The sequence below is a fragment of the Manis pentadactyla genome, chromosome 1 (assembly GCF_030020395.1).
Source record: "Manis pentadactyla isolate mManPen7 chromosome 1, mManPen7.hap1, whole genome shotgun sequence".
Lineage (NCBI taxonomy): Eukaryota > Metazoa > Chordata > Mammalia > Pholidota > Manidae > Manis > Manis pentadactyla.
The window spans coordinates 233,364,969-233,388,427 of NC_080019.1; the positions used below are offsets into that span (position 1 = coordinate 233,364,969).

The window sequence follows — 23,459 nt, forward strand, 5'->3', positions numbered from 1 at the left end:
AGACAATAAGAGAAAAGGAAACAAGAAAAATAATGTGTCTTTGAAATGCTAATAATTTTGCTTTTCTATTTGTAGGCGAGCGATATGTGATGACATTTTTGAATGTGTTAAATTTTGGCGATCAGGGTAAGATGAAATTCTGCAGTGGTTTAATTAAAGGTGAACAATGTTAGTAAATGCTTTCTAATATTTTTCTCAATGGTTTGATGCATTCAAGGAAAAATGAACCTGGTGATTATAAAAAAGGAAGATTGTAAAAAAAAAATGAATCCTGAAGATTGAAAATTGTAGGTCTTTGTAAAAATATACAGTGCCCTGACTGCCCCCTCCCATGTGGTGTGGGTTGCGGGTTCCCTGTTGAGACCCCTGCCCTTCCCGTGCGTTCTGCAGAGCCCTGGTGCTGACGCTGGGGGTTGGAGGGTGCAAAGAGAAGAGAGAGGGGACCCATCGTTATGATCACAGACATTTGCCTCTGCCCCCCATTTATGTGGATAGAGAGGTCTTAGTATTTTTTTCATGTTACTTTTGAATAGAACCCCAAAGTAGTAGAGGTAAAAATAGAAAAAAAACAACAACTTGGCATTAACGATATTTATAAAAAAATGCTGGTTGGAAATGTTCTGTAACTTGACTGTGTCAATGTCAGTATCCTCATTGTGATGTTACAGTTTCCCAAATTGTTACTATTCAGGGAAACTGTAAAAAGTCCTTGAATCTATCTGGTATTTCTTTTTTTTTTTTTAATAATTAATTAATTTATTTATATTTTTTTGAAGAACATTATGTTTACTAGGCTCTCCCCTACCCCAAGTCACCCCCCACAAACCCCATTACAGTCACTGTCCATCAGCATAGTAAGATGTTGTAGAATCACTACTTGTCTTCTCTGTGTTGCAAAGCCCTCTCCTTTCCCCACCCCCCACATTATACATGCTAATCATAGTACCCCCTTTCTTCTTCCCCGCCCTTATTCCTCCCTACCCTCCCATTCTCCCCAGTCTCTTTCCCTTTGGTAACTGTTAGTCCATTCTTGGGTTCTGTGATTCTGCTGCTGTTTTGTTCCTTCAGTTTTTCTTTTGTTCTTATACTCCACAGATGAGTGAAATCATTTGGTATTTGTTTTTCTCCACTTGGCTTATTTCACTGAGCATAATACCCTCTAGCTCCATCCATGTTGTTGCAAATGGTAGGATTTGTTTTCTTCTTATGGCTTAATAATATTCCATTGTGTATATGTACCACATCTTCTTTATCCATTCATCCACTGATGGACACTTAGGTTGCTTCCATATCTTGGCTATTGTAAATAGTGCTGCGATAAACATAGGGGTGCATCTGTCTTTTTCAAACTGGAGTGCTGCATCCTTAGGGTAAATTCCTAGAAGTGGAATTCCTGGGTCAAATGGTAAGTCTATTTTGAGCATTTTGAGGAACCTCCATACTGCTTTCCACAATGGTTGAACTAACTTACATTCCCACCAGCAGTGTAGGAGGGTTCCCCTTTCTCCACAACCTCGCCAACATTTGTCGTTGTTTGTCTTTTGGATGGTAGCCATCCTTACTGGTGTGAGGTGATATCTCATTGTGGTTTTAATTTGCATTTCTCTGATAACTAGCGATGTGGAGCATCTTTTCATGTGCCTGTTGGCCATCTGGATTTCTTCTTTGGAGAACTGTCTGTTCAGCTCTTCTGCCCATTTTTTAATTGGATTATTTGCTTTTTGTTTGTTGAGGAGCGTGAGCTCTTTATATATTTTGGATGTCAAGCCTTTATTGGATCTGTCATTTACGAAAATATTCTCCCATACTGTAGGGTAACTTTTTGTTCTATTGATGGTGTCCTGTGCTGTACAGAAGCTTTTCAGCTTGATATAGTCCCACTCGTTCATTTTTGCTTTTGTTTTCCTTGCCCGGGGAGATATATTCATGAAGAAGTCGCTAATGTTCACATGCAAGAGATTTTTGCCCATGTTTTTTTCTAAGAGTTTTATGGTTTCATGACTTACATTCAGGTCTTTGATCCATTTTGAGTTTACTTTTGTGTATGGGGTTAGACAGTGATCCAGTTTCATTCTCTTACATGTAGCTGTCCACTTCTGCCAGCACCGTCTGTTGAAGAGACTGTCATTTCCCCATTGTATGTCCATGGCTCCTTTATCGTGTATTAACTGACCACATATGTTTGGGTTAATGTTTGGAGTCTCTATTCTGTTCCACTGGTCTGTGGCTCTGTTCTTGTGCCAGTACCAAATTGTCTTGATTACTATGGCTTTGTAGTAGAGCTTGAAGTTGGGGAGTGAGATCCCTGCCACTTTATTCTTCTTTCTCAGGATTGCTTTGGCTATTCGGGGTCTTTGGTGTTTCCATATGAATTTTTGAACTATTTGTTCCAGTTCGTTGAAGAATGTTGTTGGTAATTTGATAGGGATTGCATCGAATCTGTATATTGCTTGGGCAGGATGGCCATTTTGACGATATTAATTCTTCCTAGCCACGAGCATGGGATGAGTTTCCATTTGTTAGTGTCCCCTTTAATTTCTCTTAAGAGTGACTTGTAGTTTTCAGAGTATAAGTCTTTCACTTCTTTGGTTAGGTTTATTCCTAGGTATTTTTTTCTTTTTGATGCAATTGTGAATGGAATTGTTTTCCTGATTTCTCTTTTTATTGGCTCATTGTTAGTGTATAGAAAAGCCACAGATTTCTGTGTGTTAATTTTGTATCCTGCAACTTTGCTGTATTCCGATATCAGTTCTAGTAGTTTTGGAGTGGAGTCTTTAGGGTTTTTTATGTACAGTGTCATGTCATCTGCAAATAGTGACAGTTTAACTTCTTCTTTACCAATCTGGATTCCTTATATTTCTTTGTTTTGTCTGATTGCCGTGGCTAGGACCTCCAGTACTATGTTAAATAACAGTGGGGAGAGTGGGCATCCCTGTCTTGTTCCCGATCTCAGAGGAAAAGCTTTCAGCTTCTCGCTGTTCAGTATGATGTTGGCTGTGGGTTTATCGTATATGGCCTTTATTATGTTGAGGTACTTGCCCTCTATTCCCATTTTGCTGAGAGTTTTTATCATGAATGGATGTTGAATTTTGTCGAATGCTTTTTCAGCATCTATGGAGATGATCATGTGGTTTTTGTCTTTCTTTTTGTTGATGTGGTGGATGATGTTGATGGATTTTCTAATGTTGTACCATCCTTGCATCCCTGGGATGAATCCCACTTGGTCATGGTGTATGATCCTTTTGATATATTTTTGAATTCGGTTTGCTAATATTTTATTCAGTATTTTTGCATATACATTCATCAGGGATATTGGTCTGTAATTTTCTTTTTTGGTGGGGTCTTTGCCTGGTTTTGGTATTAGGGTGATATTGACTTCATAGAATGAGTTTGGGAGTATTCCCTCCTCTTCTATTTTTTGGAAAACTTTAAGGAGAATGGGTATTATGTCTTCCCTGTATGTCTGATAAAATTCCGAGGTAAATCCATCTGGCCCGGGGGTTTTGTTCTTGGGTAGTTTTTTGATTGCTGCTTCAATTTCTTTGCTGGTAATTGGTTTGTTTAGATTTTCTGTTTCTTCTTTGGTCAGTCTTGGAAGGTTGTATTTTTCTAGGAAGTTGTCCATTTCTTCTAGGTTTTCCAGCTTCTTAGCATATAGGTTTTCATAGTAGTCTTTAATAATTCTTTGTATTTCTGTTGGGTCCATCGTGATGTTTCCTTTCTCATTTCTGATTCTGTTGATGTGTGTTGATTCTCTTTTTCTCTTAATAAGTCTGGCTAGAGGCTTATCTATTTTGTTTATTTTCTCAAAGAACCAGCTCTTGGTTTCATTGATTTTTTCTATTGTTTTATTCTTCTCAATTTTGTTTATTTCTTCTCTGATCTTTATTATGTCCCTCCTTCTGCTGACTTTAGGCCTCATTTGTTCTTCTTTTTCCAATTTTGATAACTGTGACGTTAGACTATTCATTTGGGTTTGTTCTTCCTTCTTTAAATATGCTTGGATTGCTATACACTTTCCTCTTAAGACTGCTTTTGCTGTGTCCCACAGAAGTTGGGGCTTTGTGTTGTTGTCGTCATTTATTTCCATATATTGCTGGATCTCCATTTTAATTTGGCCATTGATCCATTGACTATTTAGAAGCATGTTGTTAAGCCTCCATGTGTTTGTGAGCCTTTTTGCTTTGTTGGTACAATTTATTTCTAGTTTTATACCTTTGTGGTCTGAAAAGTTAGTTGGTAGAATTTCAATCTTTTTGAATTTACTGAGGCTCTTTTTGTGGCCTAGTATGTGGTCTATTCTGGAGAATGTTCCATGTGCACTTGAGAAGAATGTGTATCCTGTTGCTTTTGGGTGTAGAGTTCTATAGATGTCTATTAGGTCCATCTGTTCTAGTGTATTGTTCAGTGCCTCTGTGTCCTTACCTATTTTCTGTCTGGTGGATCTGTCCTTTGGAGTGAATGGTGTGTTGAAGTCTCCTAAAATGAATGTATTGTAGTCTATTTCCTCCTTTAGTTCTGTTAGTATTTGTTTCACATATGCTGGTGCTCCTGTGTTGGGTGCATATATATTTATAATGCTTATATCCTCTTGTTGGACTGAGCCCTTTATCATTATGTAATGTCCTTCTTTATCTCTTGTTACTTTCTTCGTTTTGAAGTCTATTTTGTCTGATACCTGTACTGCAGCTCCTGCTTTTTTCTCCCTAGTTTGCATGAAATATGTTTTTCCATCCCTTGACTTTTAGTCTGTGCATGTCTTTGGGTTTGAGGTGAGTATCTTGTAAGCAGCATATAGATGGGTCTTGTTTTTTTATCCATTCAGTCGCTCTATGTCTTTTGATTGGTGTATTCAGTCCATTTACATTTAGGGTGATTTTCGATAGGTATGTACTTATTGCCATTTCTGGCTTTAGATTCGTGGTTACCAAAGGTTCCAGGTTACTTTCCTTACTATCTAAGAGTCTAACTTAACTCACTTAGTATGCTCTTACAAACACAATCTAAAGGTTCTTTTCTATTTCTCCTCCTTTTTCTTCCTCCTTCATTCTTTATATATTAGGTATCAGATTCTATACTTTTCCTCTATCCCTTGATTGGCTTTGGGGATAGTCAATTTAATTTTGCATTTGCCTGGCAATCAGCTGCTCCACCCTCCCTACCGTGATTTTACTACCTCTGGTGACAGCTATCCAACCCTAGGAACACTTCCATCTATAGCAGTCCCTCCAAAATAGCCTGCAGAGATGGTTTGTGGGAGGTAAACTGTCTCAGCTTTTGCTTATCTGGAAATTGTTTAATCCCTCCTTCAAATTTAAATGACAATCTCGCCGGATAAAGTAATCTTGGTTCCAGGCCCTTCTGCTTCATGGCATTAAATACAGCATGCCACTCCCTTCTGGCCTGTAAGGTTTCTGCTGAGAAGTCTGATGTTAGCCTGATGGGCTTTCCTTTGTATGTGATCTTATTTCTGCCTCTGGCTGCTTTTAACAGTCTGTCCTTATCCTTGATCTTTCCCATTTTAATTACTATGTGTCTTGCTGTTGTCTTCCTTGGGTCCCTTGTGTTGGGAGATCTGTGGATCTCTGTGGCCTGAGAGACTATCTCCTTCCCCAGATTGGGGAAGTTTTCAGCAACTACCTCCTCAAAGACACTTTCTATCCGTTTTTCTCTCTTCTTCTTCTTCTGGTGTCCCTATAATGCGAGTATTGTTCCGCTTGGATTGGTCACACAGTTCTCTCAATATTCTTTCATTTTTAGAGATCCTTTTTTCTCTCTGTGCCTCAGCTTCTTTGTATTCCTCTTCTCTAGTTTCTATTTCATTTATTGTCTCCTCCACGTATCCAACCTGCTTTTAATACCCTCCATTCTGCTCTTCTATGATTGGATCTCCGACCTGAATTCATTCCTGAGTTCTTGGATCTCTTTCCGTACCTCCATTAGGATGTTGATGATTTTTATTTTGAACTCCCTTTCAGGAAGAGTCATGAGGTCCATATCATTTAAATCTTTCTCGGGAGTTGTATTAACAATTTTAGTCTGGACCAGGTTCCTTTGGCGTTTCATGTTTGTATATGGCGCCCTCTAGTGTCCAGAAGCTCTATTCTGGAGCTGCTGAGCCCCTGATGCAATGTCGGGGGTCGCAGGGGAGCGGTACTGGGGTAGGAAAGAGCTGTTCCCCACCTCCCGGCTGCTGTGCCTGTCTCCACTGCCTGAGCCAGTGGGCTGGTCACACAGGTGTAAGTTTTTGTCCCAGAGCAGCCAGATATGGATCCCTGCTTTCCACAAGCAGCCAGAATCCCAGTCTCCCCAGGAACTCTGCCTGTATTAACTTTCCAACCCGGTAGTCATGCGAGTCTCATGAAAGCACCATGAAATGTTGGTTTGTGCTCCCGGCGCAGATCTCCGGAGCTACGTATTCAGCAGTCCCAAGCCTTCCACTCCCTCCCTGCTCCGTTTCTCTTCCTCCCGCAGGTGAGCTGGGGTTGGGGAGGGGCTCAGGTCCCAGGAGCCACAGCTCTGGTACATTACCCCGTTCCGTGAGGTCTGCTCTTTTCTCCAGGTGTGTGCAGTCTGATGCATCCTCTTTCCTGTTGCTCTCTCAGGATTGGTTGTGCCAATTAAATTTTCTAATTGTATCCAGTTTTAGGAGGAAGCCTCTGTCTCTCCTCTCACGCCGCCATCTTTCTGGTATTTCCTATATGTCATGTAAATCTATAATTATCTCAAAAAGTTTAATTAAAAAATTAGAACAAAATTTTTAGTAGTGCCATGAAAATTCAAAAGGAAAACCAGTAGGTTTGTTGTTTGCTCCTTTTTGTTTTGTAGGTGTGTATGATGTCGTGAATAATCTTGGCTCCCTTGTAGCCAGATTAATTTTCCAGCCAATAGAGGAGAGTTTTTACATATTCTTTGCCAAGGTGCTGGAGAGAGAAAAGGATGCCACACGCCAGAAGCAGGTAGCCTTGGTGCTCATATCACCGTCTCTCCAGTGAAGCCTCTAATCACAAGATGGACAGAACTGTGAAGCAGTCTGTTTGATCTGCTGGTTTCTCCTAGGTTTCATTTTTCTATCATACTCTGAATGGGGACCCTGAGCTCACTTTTTTCTCTGCCTTCTCCCTCCCCCTATCTCCCCAGCTGGCCTTTCCTTCTCACCTCTTGTCCTTTTCTGTCACCTTATTCTTGACCCAGCCCTTCTGAACTCTGTATGGCTGTCCCCAGGACAGTGCAGACCCCTGCCCCCCATGGTCTAGCCTTTGGTGTAAGAATGAGGTTGCCCCCCTCACCCTCAGATGCTCAAGAACCAGAGGCAAGCCAAAGGATGCAGAGACGGAGGCAGGGCTAGCCTGGGACATGGGGAGACAGTTCGTGGTCCTTTGGTCTCATTCACCGCCTGTTGGTTAAGCATCCTAAGGCCTGTGAAGTGCCCAGAGCCACATCCCAACTGTGCAAATCTGCACATTACGCTTGGTCATTAGAGAAGAGATTTTAGTGCAGGAGCATTTGGTCGTAGAGACTTTCCTTCTACTAAAACCACTGAAAATGTCTCACTTACCTTAGAATTAAAAACCAGCTAAGTCTGGCTCTTACATGTCTTAGATGACATTTTGCAAATTATAATTTATGCCCAATATCTCAAAATGAGCAAGTCTGGTTGTCAGTCTGGTTTAGGAATATTTCCCTAAGGGTCCATCGATAGAACATCAGGCTTTGGAGACATTCGTTGGGAGAAGCGCACTGACAAGCTAGCTGGTAGTGGAAAACCTTGCTGTCCATTTAAGAATTAAGTATCGGAGGGGAAAGTGCTTCCTAAGCCGCATTTGAAGTGACTCACCCCGAAGGAGTCAGGAGCTAGAGCTCCCTGGCCCTTGCTGAGGAGGCGCCCGTTGTCTTTACTCCCTCGTTTGCTAATGGGACGGAAAGGCCACTGGCCGCAGGAAAGCCGTGCGGCCCCCGCCCGGGAAGGAGTGGCCTGTAGGGCTCAGAGGGAGAGGCCGGCGGGATGGGTGGGATGGGTGGTCGGTCGGCTCACGGCCCATCCGGCTCCCTTCCCTCCCCGGCCCCAGGAGGATGTTGCTGCGGCTGCCACGGTCTTGGAGTCCCTGCTCAAGGTGGCCCTGCTCACCGGCCTGACCATCACTGTTTTCGGCTTTGCCTATTCTCAGCTGGCTTTGGATATCTACGGAGGGGCCATGCTCAGCTCAGGGTCAGGTACGCGTGAGAGTTTTGCCCGGTTTGCTCTAGTTTTCAAACGGAGGTAGAGGAGTCCTATGAGCTCTCAGAACTGGGCGCACCATTGGCGTCCGTGACAGCAAGTTGGGGGGTGGTGCTCATCAGGGGCTCGAGCCACCAGGCTGGGACCAGCTCTGGCGTGGCCACAGCGTTGGCCCAGGTCAGCCAGGCCCCTGGGCTCGCCTGAAGAGGTTGTTAAGGGTCTCTGGCTTTCCCCTCAGGCCTGAAGTGTGTTTGGCAACGCACTGCCCTGTGCTCCCTCTGGGGAAAGGGAGGCGGGCCGGCCGGAGGCTCCAATGAGTCTCCACTTGGTACTAAACACATCCGAAGATAGTAAATGCCACATAAATCTCACGGGCTGATGTATAAAAGCCTCTGAAGGATAACCCTGAGCCATTTGCAGAGAATAAAATTGATCTCAGCAAATAAAATGGTATGTTTAATCCAGTGACTCTCAGTTTTTGAAAGAGCGAAGTATTGAATATGTCTAGCTTTGAAACACCTGGTGCCCAGGCCACTGAGCATTTCATGGCACTCTCTGGGTCTGGGGGACGCCACCAATCCCAAATGTGTTGGGCCATCAGCTAGCAGACCATTTGCAGTATTTCATCTCAGGTTTGGCAAAGATATTTCTAATTCCCCAGATCACTAAACATGAACCCTGAAGACTTCCTTCAGCTTCCCCATCCCGACACGAAAGGGCTTGTCAAATGCCATTGTCCAAGTTCACTGGTGTGTTTTAGTCCCCACTGTAGTGGCCCAAACTTTTGGTGTTAGGGGAGGAAGAGCCAGGTTTCTCCAGGAGAGCAAAGGTCCTTAAGTGTGGAGAGCTGCCTCCTGTGAGGCCAGTGAAGTGGTTGGCAGCTCCCTGGGGCCTGTGCTGTGACAAGCAGGGCGGCCTCGTTAGGAAGCCGTCAGGAAGCTGGCATGTGGCACCTGGGGACTCGGCAGCCGCAGGGAATGGCCTTTAGTGTCCGCGGTCAGGACAGTGCCATGTCCCACCGAGATGATGTCCACCTGGGGGTGATTGATCTAGGCGATACAGAAGCCAGCTGCTGGAATGGTGTAGTCCTTGTGCTCAAGTGGGGAGCTGGCGCCGCTGATAACCGGTTTATCAAGTAACAGGTCAGTGTTAGTTGGTGTCTACAGTAATGAATTCTGTCTCTAATGGTTTATGTCAGAGCCACTGAGACTTTTAGACTTAAAAACATACTTTCTTGGTATCATCTTCAGAGAGAGTCGAGGCTTGAGAATGGTCTGGTTTTGGTCTCTGAAAGGAAAGTGTGGTGTGGTGTGTCACGGGAGGGCCTCACGAGATGGCCGCTGTCATCCCCTGCCCCCAGGGTCACTGCCAAGCCTGTGTCTCCTCACTGTGGCAGCCTCTCATTTTGACCAAGCGGCCAGCTCTCTGTGAAGCCTGTCTCAGCTTCTGGCAGGGTCCGTGCACCTCCCCAAACCTGACTTTCCTCAGAAGGTCTTCCTGAATGAATTAGAAAAGAATGGCCACCTTCTGTGGCTCAGCCCAGCCACCTGGGTTTGGAAAGTGGTGCTCGCAACACCTGTCCTTTTGCCCAGTCGCGTGTGGGTCTTGTCAGCACCTGTGTCCTGCCCTGGCCTCGGACCCTGCTCTGCGCTGCCGTCCCCACACGTGGGGCCTGAGTGCAGCACGGCAGGCGCGTGGGCGCAGGGGCTTCGCTCTGTGGCACGTGGGTTAGGGCTGTGCGGCCAGGCCCGTGGGCCCTTCTCACAGGTCTTTCCCACGCCGAGCGTCCACCCCTAAGAAACGAACGCTCGGCCCGCCTCCCTGGGCTTCTCTCGGGTGCTTCCCTCTCGCCCTTGCTTCTCCTCTGTGAAGCCTCCTCTCTCTCTTCCGGTGTTAGTGTCCTAGGCTGCAGTAACGGTCCCGCGGACTGGGTGGCTTACAACAACGGTCAGACGTCTGGGATGGGGGCGGCCCTCCCTGGCCTCTTCCAGCGCCCGGTGTCGTGTTGGCGTCTGCGGCAGGCTTGTGAGGTCTCCCTCCTCCTCACATCCTGTCCTCTTCTGTTTCTTCCCGTGGTTTTCCCTCCCTGAATGTCTGCCTCTGGGTCCAAAGTTCCCCTTTTATAAGGACACCAGCTGTAATGGATTAGGGCCACCCTAACAACCTCATGTGACTCAGCTGTCTCTGTACAGACCCTCTTCCCAAATAACATCATGTTCTTGGGGCTGCGTTAGGAGACTTCAGCATCCCATGCAGGGTAGGATCCAACCCATTCCACCCCTCAATCCAGTCCATAGTTTAAGGTCCACCCAGGAGTTCCCCACTGTCAGCCTCTTTCCCCACATTGCCTCAAAGTCCTTCAACCTCAGTCACCGTCTCATGGAAGAGTTCATCCTCTCCATGTTGCAAAGCAGCTCACGCACCTTCAGGGAGACCCGCATGTGCTGTCAGCCTTCAGCTACCTGTGGGCCAAACCCTGCTCCTCTTTCAGACCAGAGGCTGTGGGGAGGCAGGCCGCGCTGAGCGTGGCCTTGAGCCCTCCCAGAGCAGAGCCTGGCCCCGGCCTCTGCCGCTGGAGTCGTCCCTCAGCTGTGTGGGGCCAGGCCACCTTCTGCAGTGGCTGGGGTGAGATGCTAGGGCCCCGGCAGAGGGACAGATGAGTGAGGCCCCGGGGCCTGGCCTCGTGCTGGGCAGCAGGCCAGCCTGCCTGCTGCCAGTGTTCCTGTAGTGAGAGCCGACTGCCGTGAGACCATGTGGGTGCCCTCCGCGTGGGGTCCTTCCTGCTAAGCGGCTTTCATAAACTATGAATGAGTTCCAGATTCAGAGACTCTGGAACTTCAAACAGCCCCCTGCTCCCCCTTTCTTTTAGTGGTTAAATTGTCTCTTTATTGAGGTCTAAGTTACATCAAGTGACGTGCTGTGCTCCGGCGTACGGCTTGATGTGCTCTGACAAAGAGAGACGCCGGCATCCAGTTTAAGGTACAGAATGTTCCGTTAGCTCGGACAGGCCTTTCAGGACCTTCCCAGTCCTGCCCCTCCACCTCGGGTTGAGCGCTGCCCTGATCTCTAGCACCACATTTGTACTGCTTTTAAACAGAGCTTCATATAAATGAAGTCTTGTGTTTGGCTTCGTTCCCTCCGTGTGAACTTTCTGAGATCCATCCATGTCTTCACGTGGATCGGTGGTTTTCTCTCTGCTGAGAAGTGTTCTTTGGCTGGCTGGCCCGCAGTGTTTGTGATGAACCGCTGTGAATGCTTCTGTGAGCAGGCACGCTGCTTTCTGTGGGACATACACCCAGGAGGAGAGTCGCTGGGCCCTAGGTTGAGCATTTGTTTATTTTATTAGAAATTGTTCGGCTGCCTCTTGATAACAGCCCTCTTGAAGGAGGGGATCAAGCCCCTTTTTAAAGCTCCCAATCTTTTGTTAGCAGAGTTTTCCAAAGCTTTTTAGTTAGCCGAAGAGCCAATCACTCTGTTTTAGAAGAAGAGAGTGCTGTGGGCTCTGATCCTCCCTGCAGACCCGTGGGTGTTCCGTCTCCATGGGTCCCTGCTTCTGTCAAGGCCTGGGCACCTCCCCAGGGTCCTTTCTGCAGAAGCCCCTCAGCTGAGGCTCTTCTGGCATTCAGGGCCACATGTGTCCTCCCCTGCTCTAACTAGCAGCCTCTATACTGATGTAAAAAGCAAGATTTGCTTGCTGGCCAGAGAAGCTTATAGTTGTTAAGCAACATATCTGTACATTTATTCGTAATTGTCCTTTTTGTTTTTAGGTGTTTATTCTAGTCAGTGCCACAGAATGCTGGGAGTCCTTCCAAATAATTAAGACCTTAGGCTCGAGCATGCATCTGCCCACTGACGATAGCAGCAGGGCTTGTGACCCAGTTCTGGTGGTCTCTGCTTGCCCCACTGAGGGCGCATGGGGGCCTCCCGTTCAGGCCCTGGAGTCTCAATGGGCTGTTTCCTTATAGGTCCTGTTTTGCTGCGTTCCTATTGTCTGTACGTCCTCCTGCTCGCCATCAATGGGGTGACCGAGTGTTTCACATTCGCTGCCATGAGCAAAGAGGAACTCGACAGGTGGGTAACCTTGAAGGCCTTCATCATGGCCTCCAGCCAAATGCAGGAACTTGCCAGTCCTCTTTTCATTCCGCACCTGCATTTACAGGGAACCACCTGGCCACTAGTGACGGGCCTCCCCAGGCTCTCCGGGGCACAGCTCCATTCCCTCGGTCCCCTGTCGGGCTGGGGGCAGCAGCTGCTCTTTGCCTCCCTCTGTGGAGGGGGAAGGCGGCCCTCAATGCTTGCAGGTTTGCAGAGGCAGTCCCCAGATGAGCCCCACTCCTCCCCTCCCACCCTGCGTGCAGGGACCCCCAAGGGCTTCTCCAAGGCGTCAGGTCCCAGCTGAGAGTCTGCTTGGCAGGTCTTTGAGGATCTCACCGATCGGCGACACCTCTCCTCAGAGAAAGACCCAAGGGCACGTAGGCATTCCTTCAGGACCCCTGCCCTGGAACCCCCAGCCATGGTTCTCGATGCTGGTTATGAGTCACATGCCCCCATGGGGCCTGACTGAAACGCAGGTCCCCGTCCCACTCTCTCCCACCATACCGCAGAATCAGCAGGCCCCGGGCACGTGTATGCTGTTTAAAAACTGATTCTGACACCAGCTTCTGGGTAAGAGCCTCTGGCCACACCGGGGGTCATTCATCTCGCGTCTCAGATGCTGAAAGGGGCAGGGCAATAGCCTGAGATGCCGCTGCAGGATGACGTTGAGGGGAAGGACAGGGCGGGCAGGGAAAGGGAGGGGAAGCGGGAGAGGGCGGGAGGGGCGGGGCCTGGCCGGGGGACAGCCTAGCGGGCCCTGTGCTGGCTTCTGGGCCGCCTCTGCAGCGCCTTGAGTGCTGTGGAGGCCCGAGCCCCGGCTGGGATGCGGCGGGGAGAGTGCAGCCCAAGTGGCTGGGGAGCGCTGCCTCCCGCGGCCCCCTTGGAGAGGCTTGCTGACTCTGCTCCTTCCGGTCGAGGGCCAGAGGGCCCGCGTCTAGAGCAGCGGTCCGGGCCAGACCTTCCGGTTCTCTGGGAAGTTCTGGCCCCTCCCGGTGTCCGACCCGGCAGCCGGGACTGGCCCCACACGCGCGCCCTGGTCTGAGCACGGGGAGCGCCTGGGCTCATCACAGGCGTCTCATTTCTATGAATTTGACCCGACATAAAACTCCAGCAAGGATCTTGGTAGGAGAACTGGGCAGCTTAGTTAAATGCTATGATTGGCTTAACTGGACATTTCAGATTCTGAATTGAAAAAAATTGATAAAACCATGGGCTTTTTCTCCCATCCAAGTGCTGACCAGGCCCGACCCTGCTTAGCTTCCAAGATCAGATGAGATCATGTGAGTTCAGGGTGGTCTGGCTGTAGACTATGGGCTTTCTTTTTAACCAACTCCAGGTTTAAGTTAGTGTTTTTTTAATGTAAAAATAGGGCATTTGGTTGGACGTGAACTATTAGAATGTCCTTTGAATTCATTGCAAGTTGCCCCTTTTTGTTAATAACCATATATGTAGAATATGATTGATGGCGTTTTCATTACACCTATTGAAGAATTTTTGTTCTGTTAAGGATATCTCATTTTCTTTCATTTGACAAGTGCTTTTTGAGCACCTATTCTCTCACAGGCCTTGTTTTAAGCTCCAGGAATAGAGCAATGAACCAGACAAACAAGATTCTGGCTCCCCTGAAGTTGGCACTGGTGGAGGCAGACGGCAGACAAGCACATTAGAATGAGGAAATGTGCCATGCAGAGAACGAAAACAGGGTTACGTGCTGGGAGTGGGGGCCCTGTTAGATTGGAGGTCCCCTGAGGAGGTGGCCTTTGGGCTGAGACCTGGGTGACCAAGAAGAGTGTGCCATGCAGGGTTATACGGGGCAGAGCCTTCCGGGCAGAGGGGACAGTGACACAGAGGCCCAAGATCAGCAGCTCCTGTGTCAGATTGGTCAGCCTCTGTAGCTTGAATGGAGGATGAGCACCATCTCCTTGCTTCGGCAAGTCGTACCCTCTCTGGAATGCGGGACGAAGCGCTCCACCCTGGTAGAGTGTGGCCGTGTGTGCTTGTATTACTCTTACCACCCGCTCTGTTAAAGTCTGTCTCCACAGCACCTTGGCCTTCTCAGCCTGAGGGCCAGTACCTGGGCATTCAGGGGACACGGTGGCCTTATGACCACCCCTCATGTGCACAACCTGCGTGGCAGCCTCTAACATCTCCTGACCCTCAGACACAGTTTGGGGACTTAAGGGTTTGGTCCCCTCAGCAGTGACATACTTAGCATGCCTGCTGTGCACTGCAGAAGCCAGGTGCTGGAGGACTTTGTTCATGGCTGTACAATAAGCCTGCATTTTATCTTTGCTGAGAGTCAGTTTTCCTTGCTGAGATCTGAAGATGACTGACACGCTGTGAAATCAGAGGAGTGAGAGGACCAGCATCCTTGGTCCCGTCATAGGACCCCAGAGCCCCAGAGCGTGGCCAGAGGGATGTGTGAGCATCCGGGAGCCCCGAGGGGCCCAGGCCTGCTCCCTGTCTGCATCTCACTGGGAGCTGGCCTCTTGCTTTGAGGATGGGCCACTGGCCACAGTGATGGGCCTGCTGCCCTTCCCAAGGCAAGTGGTGTGAGGCCCCTGGTTCAGGGGCAGGTTGGAGTGTCACTCACTCCTTAGGAAAATTACTCAGCCTCTCTGTGCCTGGTGTCCTTGTCTATAAAGAGAATCTGAGCTCCCTGTGGTGAGGGCCATGTGTGTTCAGTCCCAGTGCAGCCCCAGCACCACACGCAGAGCCTGTTACGGAGGCGGCATTCACATAATCACTATTCCTGGTGCCGTGGTCTCATGCTGCATGTTGAAGACGGGCTGAACAGGATTTTTAAGTGTTTTGATCAGAAAGTGTTGCTTAAAGTAACCAATTATTATCCTTACAAGCCGACAACCTTGAGTTGTTCACTTTCCTACTCCCCAGTTCAAGGCTGCTTGGGACTGTGACATTGCCGTGTCATCCACATAGCGTTCAACATTATGAAAACCAGCTGGATTCTGGGGACTCAAGGTGCTGTCTGTCAATTCATGTTAACGGCCACTTTTTTGATAGCACTTATGTCTTGGGACAAGGTCCCCACCGCCCTGCTTTGCACGTCTCCCTCTCCGCAGGTACAATTTCACAATGCTGGCCCTGTCCTCTTCATTCCTGGTGTTGTCCTATGTCCTGACCCGCTGGTGTGGCAGTGTGGGCTTCATCCTGGCCAACTGCTTCAACATGAGCATCCGGATCACGCAGAGCCTTTGCTTCATCCACCAGTACTACCGAGGGAGCCCCCACCGGCCCCTGGCCGGCCTCTGCCTGTCACCAGTCCTCCTAGGGGCGTTCGCCCTCAGCGCCGGGGTTACGGCTGTTTCAGAGGTGAGGCTCCCTGCAGCCTTCACACCACGCACGTCACAGGCTGTCCACTGCCCCTCACCCTGGGCCCCCTTCCTGCTCTGCCTGAGCCACATGGACAGTGTTGCCTTCCCCAACCCCTCCCCTAAGCCTCGAGGGCAGCGTCTCAGGAGAGATGGACCAGATGGTGCTTGTAGTGGGGACAGGGTAGGCCTTCAGTACGTGGCTGCCATGCCCCTCGTCTGACTCGAAGCTGGAGCAGTAGGGCCTCCACTCTTCTGGGCTCTCCCCAGCTGGAGGCCCAGGGCAGCGACAGTGGTTTCTTCCCGCAGGTGCTCCTCTGCTGTGCGCAGGGCTGGCCAGCCAGGCTGGCGCACGTCACCGTGGGAGCCTTCTGTCTGGGCGCGACCCTCGGGACGGCCTTCCTCACAGAGACCAAACTGATCCGCTTCCTCAGGACTCAGTTAGGTGCGTCCAAACAGGCTGGCGCAACGACGTGACCCTCAGGATGCGCAGGAGCCTTCAGCACGTGGACAGAGGTGGACAGAACGCACGTCTGTTTGGAAGAGCCCTGCAGAGGGACCCCGCGGAGGGAGACCGTCCCGGGCTGGGAGGTGGGGAGAAACACCCGCCACACTCACCGCCCCTTTGACATCTTCAGCAGGAAGGAGGAAGTCCATTTTCAAGGGAGACCCAAAAGCTCTTTGAAAATAGATGCAATTTTTTCCCACCGTTTTGTTCTAATCAGCATTTTTATTTTTGATTAATATATTAATTCCTTTTGGGTGTGATTGATCTTAGGGGCTACATGTCCAACAAACTCTATCTTGGAAGGGAAGAGTTAATAAGCATCAAGCTCAGAAGAAGTGGTGGAGCCATTTTACCCTTTGCAGGAATATTTGACTTACTCACACCTGATAGCACGCACCAAAGAGCCCCAGTGGCCCTGGGCTTGTGGCTTTCCCTACGTCACCGTGGTCTGGATTGTTAGGGAAGGAAAAACAGTCCTGAATGAGAAATGCAAGAAATGAAAACACAAAGTCTCCCAGATCACATTTCCCAGAGCTCACAAGGGAGGTCACGCCTCTGCTCGGTGCCGCCCCCAGAGGAGGTGCAGGCTGGCTCAGGGCCCCGGCCAGGCACCCAAAAGACAGGACTCGGAGGAAGCTGTGTCCCAGAGTGAGCTGCCTGGCCACCTGCTGGGGGGTGTTCCTTTTCCCCTCTCAATAAAATGGTAAATTCTGTACGGCTGGTGTCACTGAGTCAAGCCCCCCACTGGCCCATTACTTCCAGCCCTGGCCGGTGCCCCAGATTCCAGCCCCAGGACGGGAGTGGCAGGCACGGGGGTCTGGCCCCCAGGCTTAGTGTCAGCCAGACCAAGATGAAGGCTCAGCTCCCTGCACCCTGCACCCCGCTCATGACATCCCTGGCCATTGTTCTGGGGCAGCTTCCTTAGTTAATGTGTTCATTCCTTTGGGAAGTGATGACCTCTGGAGCCACACGCACAAGCTGTATCTTGCATGGTGACAGTAATCATCTGTCCCTGCCCACCCCAAACTTGCTGTGTTTACAGCTAGAGAGCAGGCAGCCCCTCTCAGCTGGTTTGGCTGAAATGCACCTATCTAAATCCACTGGCCCAGAGCCAAGGACCAAGGATCAAGACCCACCAACTCGGAGACTAGGACCCAGTCACCTGGACATCTTCTTACCTACTCAAAGGGAGAGAGCTTTGCACTACCTGGGGGAAAGTAATAAATGCAAGATGTCCCTGAGCAGTCAGACCTGCCAAAAGCGTGGGCCTTGGTCTGCCTGTGAGGCAGACATCAGAGCTGATGTCCTGTGGGGCCGGGTGCGCGGCTCAGTCAAGGCAGCCCTCCCTCCCACGCACTTGTTCTGGTCTGTTGAGTGCCCAGAAATGGGCCTTCAGCATGCAAAGTTCCTTCTCTGCTGCCGGTGGCCACCCCTCCTCTCCTAGCACCCTGCCACCCATCCTCCTCAAGCCACCTGCCTCAGAATCACCTGGGTCTCCAGTTAGAAGGGCAGGTTCCCAGCGCCCACCCCAGACCTTTGGAATCTGTCTGGGGGCAGGGTCCTGGGCACAACTGTCACCCCCATCGGCATCAGGGCTCTTGTGTCCACGGTGTCTGTGGCTTCCCAGCGCTTCGGGAGCAGGGCCACCAAGGACTCTGCCCTGCGTGTGGGTGGCAAGTGCTCATTTTCATTCCTCGTCCCCGTGCAGTGGCCTGCCACAGTCAAGACCGGCTCCTCTTAAAACATGCTCTGAATGCCAAGGCCCTGCCCGAGAGGTGGGGCTGGCCCAGGTTGTCCTTATACAGGGCAGCGACTGTGGGTCCCAGGTCATAAGTGAGCCAGCGGCTGGGCTGTTCTTGCTGGGCGGGGGCTGGGCGGGCTGGCCTCCCCAGTCCAGACGCAGGAGGTCCCACCACAGAGCGCAGGCAGCTGACCCTCTTTCCAAGTCAGGAACCACAGTCGGGTCACAATATCAGTGTGGGGAGAAAATGTTCCAATGAGGAATAAAAATGGTTCACAAACTATTTGTCCACCTTACTTTTGAAATTAGAATCATTTTTTTCCTTTGGAACAAAAAGATGTGAAGAAAATCGTTTATTCATTTTAGAATCAGAGAATCAACATGAAACTAGCCACATGTATTCCTGGTTAAAGCAAAAAGACAGGAGAGCCCTGCTAACAGAAGGCTGGCGAGTGGCGGGCGGTGGACAGCCTGCTGCCGGAGCCGCTGCGGGAAGCACTGGGCGGCGTCCCCTCACGGAGTGACCCGACAGGCCGAGTCTGAGGTCACCAACACCTGTGAGTGGCAGAGCAGCACAGAAAGGAGAAATACTGTTATTCTCATCTCCAAAGGCTTCATTTCCTAAAAGGATGTGCCGAGAGACTGGTCTCCACGGCGAGTAGCCTCACTATATTTGACGTGGTACTTAAGCCCGAATCCTTGCTGGGTAAAGTGAGGCAGGTCAGCACACGTGTGTGCAAACCCCCTGAGGCCCAGGTGCACCTGGAGCCCCCCCTGGGGCTACATGTCCAACAAACTCTATCTTGGAAGGGAAGAGTTAATTTCCCTGGGGAAAACACCAGAGGGGGAGGCCAGTGGTGTCCAGCTGTGCCATAGAAGGTGGCCAGGCCAGGGACAGAGGTCTACGACCGCAAAGGGGCTGCTGCCATGGTGCCAGCAGCCCAGGGGGGTGCTGGCAACGGGACCACACCTGCTCCCCAGAGACCCTAACCTCCTCTGCCCCACCCTGTCACCAGTGGGGCCCTGGAGTGCTCAGACACCGCCTGCACAGTCAGCCCAGGGGACTGATGAAGGCACCACGGTGTCCATCATGTTCACGTTTGGGAGATCCTGACACACTTTTCAGTTAAGCAGAACTAACCGAGTGGCTTCCACGCATCCCTGTCCGGTGGCTGGAAAGGGTGTTCTGAGGTGATACCTGACCTGCCTTGGGAGGTGGTGGTTCTGTCCCAAGCTCACCTCCCCACTCAGGGCTTTGCACCTGCTTTTGAAATTCAGGAAAGGTGACACCAGGGAGAACAGCGCAAGGGGAACCAGAGGGCCCTTGAGAAGGCTGTTTGGATTCCTCCCCTGCCCCTGGAACTGCGGCCACCCCTGGGATGCCTTGGGGCTCAGGCCTCTTGCGGGCGTGTGCTGAAAGCTGGGCCTCTGCGGTCTCAGCGCGCCCTTCGGCCCCCGTCAGGCCCTGGCACAGCCATGCCCAGAGCCCTGCTGCCACCAGGACAACGGGAGCGGTTCCTCCACACAGTCCCAGGCGAAGTTGGAATGTTGCTGAAACAGCTTTCCTTTTTGTTTCCCCAGGACATTAACACAACTTTATGAGCAAACCCGATGGGCTTAGCACATTGTTACGTTCCTGAGCTACAGCTGAAGGCTTCCTTTCCTCCCCAGGCGGCTCCCGAGACCCCAAGTGATGTCTCTCCAATGACAAGAGACCCTTCCGGCAGGTATGCAGATGTCAGGCCACGGGGGGCAATAGAAGGGGCAGAGCTCCTTGCAGTCTTTTTCTTTTGTAACTGTGGGTGACATCAGGTGGCACCCTGGCTCCTCAGCAGGGCTGGTGGCATGATGCCCAGGCATGCTGGTGACGTCCTCCCCTCCCCTCAGCTCTCTTGCTGCAAACAGTCCTGGGGCAGTGTTGCCCCGTCCGCATGCCACTGGGAAAGCCACAGGGCCTGCGCTCCACATGCGCAGGGTTTCATCCTCCAGATAGCACCCGGTGTTGCAGGCACGCCGTCGGTTATGCCTTGGCCTCGCTGACCTTGAACAAGCCTCACTCCACTGATGACTGAGCACGTGCCAGGTACAGTGTGGAGACGTACGTTTTATGTGTGAGCCGCCAGATCCCAGCAGCCACCTCTGCTTCCTGCACATTATAGGTGAGGAAGCTGGGGCACAGAGAGTGGGCCACCCGGTGCAGAAGGAGGTGGCGGGAGGGGGTCGCCTGTCGCTTGGCTCCTGAGCCCGCCTCCCTGGCCAGCCTCCCTTCCTGATCAGGGCTGGCTCTGCTGGGTGCTCGCATAGCGCACACCATAGCGCACGCCGGTGCCCCCTGCTCCTGCTCCAATGGGCGGTGCCATTTTTTACCTGTTCTGAAATGTGGAGGTTAGTTTAAGAGTTGGTTTGAAACAAGCACTCTTTTTGTTAAAAAGCAAAACAAGTTGGAAATCAACAGGATTTGGATGTTTTGAGCCTCTCCCTGACCTTCCATGTCTTGTTTTCCCCGACAGTCCCTCCCCTCCCTCGGTCTTCACCTCGTCTTAAGTTTTAAGGAAGTTTAGGTAATTGTTTGCAGAGGTATTAGCCTTAGCACGAATAAGAAGTATTTGAGAGAAATAAATCTGGCTAAAAACCATGTCACATTACAAAGAAAAAGCTCTCTGCACTCCATGGACCCCTGTCTCTCTGTGTCACCACCAACAGGAAGGCCCTCTCAGGCCACTTCCTCACTGTGACCAGGCCAGGGGAGCTTGCCTTCACGTGCCTCAGTTTCCTTATCTGTCACTTGCCCACCTGGGATGGCCCAGGGAGGATGAAAGAACAGAGGTGGACAAGCAACTTCAGCTAACAGCTCTCCGGCAAGGCTCCCCAAACGCCACCTGCCGTCTCCCTGCCTGCTTCCCCTTCTCTGCCGGGCCCTCGCCACCCACCGCAGTCCTGAGCCCAGACTGCACTCTCCCCCCGTTAGCCCTGCGGCCACAGCTCCAAGGCCTGCTGATGACTGCGCTGGCCACGGAGGGAAGTAGGGCGCCATGCATACTCCCGACTGTCCCCGTCCCCTGCCGCCCAATTCAGGACACGTGGTGCTGATAAACAGCCTCGGCTTCTGCCTAGGCTGGCCTCGGGTGCCCTCGGGAGCCCCGGCCGTGCCCATGACTGCCGTCGCCCCACCTCCCCGCCGGGGGCCCTGGCCCGGTCAGGCGCAGTTGCATGCTGTCGATCTCCCAGGCCGCTCTGTGCCCACCACACTCCCTTCACCTTCTCCCGACGGCCCTGCTTGCTTTCTCCCTTGAGGTGTAGGAAGGCAGATGTGGTAGGGGTTCCAGAGGGGGCTTGGCGGCAGACCCAGCCCCACGCCACACTTGTGACCTTGAGCGAGGTAGTTAATTCCTTTGAGTCTCAGTTTGCTCACCTGAGAGTGGGCAAAATAACACTTGCCCCCTGGGGTGTGTCAGGGAATCGGTGAGAAGATACAGGGGCCCTGAGCCAGGGTGCGTGCTCCCTGCAGGCGGGGTTATAGGTGTGCCAGCGTCAGCAAGGACCGCGGCCCCTGGGAGCGCTCGCCTCACCCCTCCCTGCTGCCTCCCCCGACCTGACCCCCGCATGTGGCTGACAGCCTGTCCTTCCTCCTGTGGAAACCTTTCTTTCCCTGTCCAGTCCTTGCAGGCCCAGCTGCAGGTGAACAGGAAGTGAGAGCAGCTTTTTGGCCCTGCTGGCCCAAGGAGTTAAACACAGGCCAGGGAGGCTGTGCCCAGACGGAGGAGCCTCCTGGGTCCTGGCCAGCTCCGTGGCCAGGCCTGGGGAGGCAAAGCCACCGCTTCTGGGGCGGGCCACGAGCCACGGCACGTGCCTCCCCTACTCAGCCCTGGCGGTTCCCCAGAACAGGAGGGGATGCTTCAAAAGCTTATTCAGTGATACGCAGCAATTTTAGAAATGGCCTCAGTAGGCTGTTTAGATTTCCCTGCAGCCTCAGATTAAAGCAGGCTGAGAAAAAGGCCCCATGATAGAGAATGTGGCTTTGTGCAGGAAGGGCCAGCTGGTGTGGGCAGCTTCTAAAGAAATCGCCAAGGTCTGAGTGTCCGGCCACGCCGGTGGGCAGCCTTCGAGGCTCCTCTGGCCTCAGCTCCAGGCCTGGGCCCTGGCAGCCAGGGCATTCCGTACCCCAGTGCAGCCGCCCTCCCCACAAACCTGTGTCCTCACCTTGAGCCCACTCATCGCAGCCCATGTGGAAGATGAGCAGTTGTTCCTCGCCCTAAAAAAGCCAGCAGGGAACGATCGCTGCCTCTGCGGTCAGCCTCTCAGGCTCAGCCTCTGTAAACTCCGTTGCCAGGTCCAGGGCCACCGACGTCCTGTTCCAGAGAGAAAGGCCGGTGCTCGGGCGGCCCAGCGTGACTTGTGTGCTGTTGTTCAGGACTTTTCCTAAGCAGGGACATGTGTCTTCTGTCCACGCGGAGGACCCATGGGCCGCAGGGAGGTACCAGGCATGTGTGGGCCTGGTGCCCATCCTTCGGTATCTGGGTCATCGCTGATGAGCCCATCAGGCCTTCCCCTTGGGTCTTCTTCCTCCCTCTGCGCTTCCTCAAAGAAAGCCTTTGTGGCCTTCGCGGGCCCTTGGTGAACTGCCCGACCTACAGCTGGAGTCGCATGCTGGCAGGGTCCCTCCTGCTGCTGTGCCTGTGGCCACAGACCCGAGCGTGGGCACTGCCATGTCGCCTCCGATTTTGTGGCCCTGGGCGATTCACCCCACCTCTCACCCGCAGCGTGCTCTCTATCTAAACCCCATCTGGTTTTGTTTTCAATTTGTTTTTCTATCAAGATAATACATGTACATAGTTTGAAAGCTGAGCAATACTACAAGGCTAATAACCCAAGAATTGCAGGCTCTGCTCTCCGCCCAGCTTCCCTCTCCCTGGCCCATTATTTTGGTTCTTTTGGCCATTTCTTCTTACACTTCCCTTCGTATTTTGGAATAATTTGCTAATATTGCTATTTCTTGATTTTTTTTTCCTCTTAGAATGAAGAATTTCTCCTCCTAGTATGGAGAAATGAGCTCTGATAGCTGCCTCTCCACACACTTCCCTCCCCATCCTTCCAGTGTCATGAACTGGGATAAACTGACGCTCAGCGTTTATGTGTTTAAACTATGTAAACATGCTTTCTGCTAAACCAAGTGGCATCCTATTCCCTTTCTGCTGCAATCCATTGTTTTTCCTCAAGCTAATAATTATCCCTTTTTCTTTTTTTGATACTTTATGCTCCCCCCACAAAATCATAAAATTCTGACCGAATACCACAAAGCTCTCTCAACACGCAGCCTCAGCACGTGGTGCAGATTCTGTGGCTTCCCTGACATGCAGCTCCAGGAGCCCCCATCCCTCCTGCTCCACTGTCACTGTCCCATCTGTCAGCCCCCTCCCTTCCCCTCAGAAAAACGTGGAGTGCAGAGAAGTTAAGGAACTTGGTCTAATATCGCAGAGGCAGTAAGACCAGGACACAGATGCAGGCCCCGGTCGGGAGCCAACCCCCAGTCCTCGGATGCCACGGCCCCGGGGTGGCAGCCAGCTT

At 51.2% G+C, this 23,459-nt stretch overlaps 1 protein-coding gene and 1 long non-coding RNA gene across 11 annotated transcripts in view; both read left to right on the forward strand.

The window, feature by feature from the left end:
* The window catches only part of RFT1 (RFT1 homolog), a 34,141-nt gene extending 17,275 nt beyond the window's left edge, over nucleotides 1-16,866 (forward strand). Inside the window, exons 8-14 of one of the 10 annotated variants that reach the window (XM_036877983.2) lie at nucleotides 76-159; nucleotides 6,829-6,959; nucleotides 8,070-8,214; nucleotides 12,184-12,289; nucleotides 12,633-12,690; nucleotides 15,397-15,646; nucleotides 15,955-16,866. In XM_036877983.2, coding sequence (XP_036733878.2) covers nucleotides 76-159; nucleotides 6,829-6,959; nucleotides 8,070-8,214; nucleotides 12,184-12,289; nucleotides 12,633-12,690; nucleotides 15,397-15,646; nucleotides 15,955-16,274 — 1,094 coding nt within the window. In that variant the 3' untranslated portion in view covers nucleotides 16,275-16,866. Of the gene's footprint in view, nucleotides 1-75; nucleotides 160-6,828; nucleotides 6,960-8,069; nucleotides 8,215-12,183; nucleotides 12,290-12,576; nucleotides 12,691-15,396; nucleotides 15,647-15,954 lie in introns of those variants that run through there. The other 9 variants (XM_036877984.2, XM_036877985.2, XM_036877986.2 and 6 more) reach the window with 9 other exon arrangements.
* A 2,584-nt stretch (nucleotides 16,867-19,450) lies between these two features.
* On the forward strand, nucleotides 19,451-23,251 carry LOC130683200 (uncharacterized). The gene is made up of 3 exons (XR_008996827.1): nucleotides 19,451-19,621; nucleotides 19,903-20,053; nucleotides 22,225-23,251. It is a non-coding gene; the product is annotated as an uncharacterized LOC130683200 (long non-coding RNA).
* Nucleotides 23,252-23,459: the final 208 nt, after the last annotated feature.